At 50.5% G+C, this 2,230-nt stretch overlaps 1 protein-coding gene across 1 annotated transcript; it reads left to right on the plus strand.

Annotated features, from left to right (window-relative positions):
• Positions 1–1,139: 1,139 nt before the first annotated feature.
• gsx2 (GS homeobox 2) lies at positions 1,140–2,025 on the plus strand. Its single transcript, XM_034531674.1, is given in 8 exon segments — positions 1,140–1,155; positions 1,158–1,328; positions 1,331–1,445; positions 1,447–1,511; positions 1,681–1,817; positions 1,819–1,861; positions 1,864–1,934; positions 1,936–2,025. Coding segments are annotated over 8 exon segments (708 nt in total).
• The last annotated feature ends 205 nt before the right edge of the window (positions 2,026–2,230 follow it).

A 2,230-nucleotide genomic window follows, 5' to 3' on the forward strand; every position in this document is an offset into this window, starting at 1 on the left:
CGTCGAGTTTGACTCCCGGAGGTCGGAGGAGAACCTGCGCACGGCTCGCCTCCGTCTGAAGGTCCGAGGCGTTGCTTGGCGAGATGAAAGCTAAACCCACCGGTGACCCGCCCGGGGGGGGGGGGGGAGTGGGGGGGGGGAATCAAACTCGCTAATTAGCGTCACAAGACGAGGGATTATCGCATTTGGAATAGCTGCCTGTTTACCGCGCGCACAGACCGGCCCTTTATAAACACTTTCTAATTGAATCCTAATCGCCATCGAATGGCCGCGGCCCAGACTGCGCCGCCGGGTCATAATTCTTAATTGCGGCGAGCGAGAGCTCGACCAACCGGATCAGAGCACGGTCGGGCAATTAGTGCGCGTGTGGTCGCGTGCACAATTCCTTAATCGCATTTAAGGGGGAGGGGGGGTATAACATATGTATGATATAGAGCTTTTGCTTTGGACTTATTCCAAACTCACGTTAAGAAAAAACATATTTTCTATTGATCTATATGTTGAATTTAAAGGAAACATTAATATTGTGAATGTAAACAGTGAAGTTATAAGATACAGAGAGTTGTTTCTGTCTCCACTGCTCCTGCTACAAACAGCTCCAGCGCATCAGTTTAGTGGCGTTCTATATTTTGACGTGACGGAGCTATTTCCATATTCTACAATATTTTTATTTTATTTCTAAAAATCGTATAAATCCAAAGTAAAAAAAAAACACACACAATGAAAACAAATTCCAGCAGCACATATGTGGAGACATTGTTTTTTAAGCTTCATCTCTGTGACATTATTTTACAAAGTTATTGTGTCCATGAATAAAACCAATGCAACTTCCACAAAGTTCAAGAACACATACAAATAATATATATATAATGTCTCTCGTATATATTATAGTGCACAAGAAAAAAAGAAAAACTGCACGTTGTGATTGGAGGCCCAGGGAGGTGTCACGTGGTGTGGGTCGCTGACAGCATAAACCCTTCGGAGCCGGGGTGCGCACGTGGTGACGCTGCAGGGCCAGCCCTCTTCGGGGTCCCTTTGTTGAACCATCAAACATAAGCACCTTTGAGATCCCGAGGGGGTTCAGATGAGAAACGGCCATCATCTTGAGCTTGGAGAGATCACTTATCAGCGGCGCAGCCATGTCGAGGTCTTTTTACGCGATTCTTTAATAATCAAGGATGCGGTTCGACCCGGACCGGTGGACCATCCGGGACAGGACTTCCTCATCCCCATCAGCATGCATTCTCCCAGCGTCATGACGGTCACCGCTCCGGTGTGTCCATCCAGGAAGACGGGCACCTTCTGCGTCTGCCCGCTGTGCGTCACGTCCCCCTGCACTCTTCACGCGGCGGCATTCCCATGCTGAAGAGCCAGTTTCCGGGCATGGAGGCGCAGTACTGTCACAGGATAACGCATCAGCCGTCCCCTGCGCTCGGGCACCCGGGCACACATCGTCTGCACGCCCACGTTCAGCGTCACGGACCCGAGGAGATACCACTGCCTCTCTATGGGTAAGCCACCGTTTGATAGCCGCACTTTCGGTTGGCTGGAAACGGAACGCTCGGCTTTTACGCACAAGATTTTACGCGCGGTGTTTTGTGCCATTTTGCATCTGATTGAGTTGAGATTTTGTGTTGTTGTGATAAACGTCTGACATGTTTGTCTTCTTCCTCCCGACAGGCGCCTCCGACAACAGCCACATACAGAACGGCAAGAGGATGCGCACGGCGTTCACGAGCACGCAACTCCTGGAACTCGAGAGGGAGTTTTCCACGAACATGTATCTCTCCAGACTCAGGAGAATCGAAATCGCCACCGTACTTGAGCCTGTCGGAGAAGCAGGTGAAGATCTGGTTTCAGAACCGCGGGTGAAGCACAAGAAGGAGGGGAAAGCCACCCAGAGGAGCGCGCACAGCAGCGGCTGCAAGTGCACGAGCGGCCTCAACGGACTACTCGAGGTCGGAGGACGAGGAGTCTCTGTCTCCGGCCTCTGCGTCGGAGGAGAAAGAGGTGTCTCCCATCTGAGGGCGAACCAGACCCCGCTGCTGCCTGGCACTTTTTTATGGGCATCGGGCTCTGGGGCCCGAGAAAAAAGAAGAAGAAGAAGAAACATCCTGCATGAAATCTGAAGTGGCAAATATCCGTTTCATGTTCATCCCGTTTTTAAAAATGTAAAAAAGGAATAAAATGTGAATACGCTGTGGTGAAATATCGGGACCATGACCTACTG

The sequence above is a fragment of the Cyclopterus lumpus genome, chromosome 4 (genome assembly GCF_009769545.1).
Source record: "Cyclopterus lumpus isolate fCycLum1 chromosome 4, fCycLum1.pri, whole genome shotgun sequence".
Taxonomy (NCBI): domain Eukaryota; kingdom Metazoa; phylum Chordata; class Actinopteri; order Perciformes; family Cyclopteridae; genus Cyclopterus; species Cyclopterus lumpus.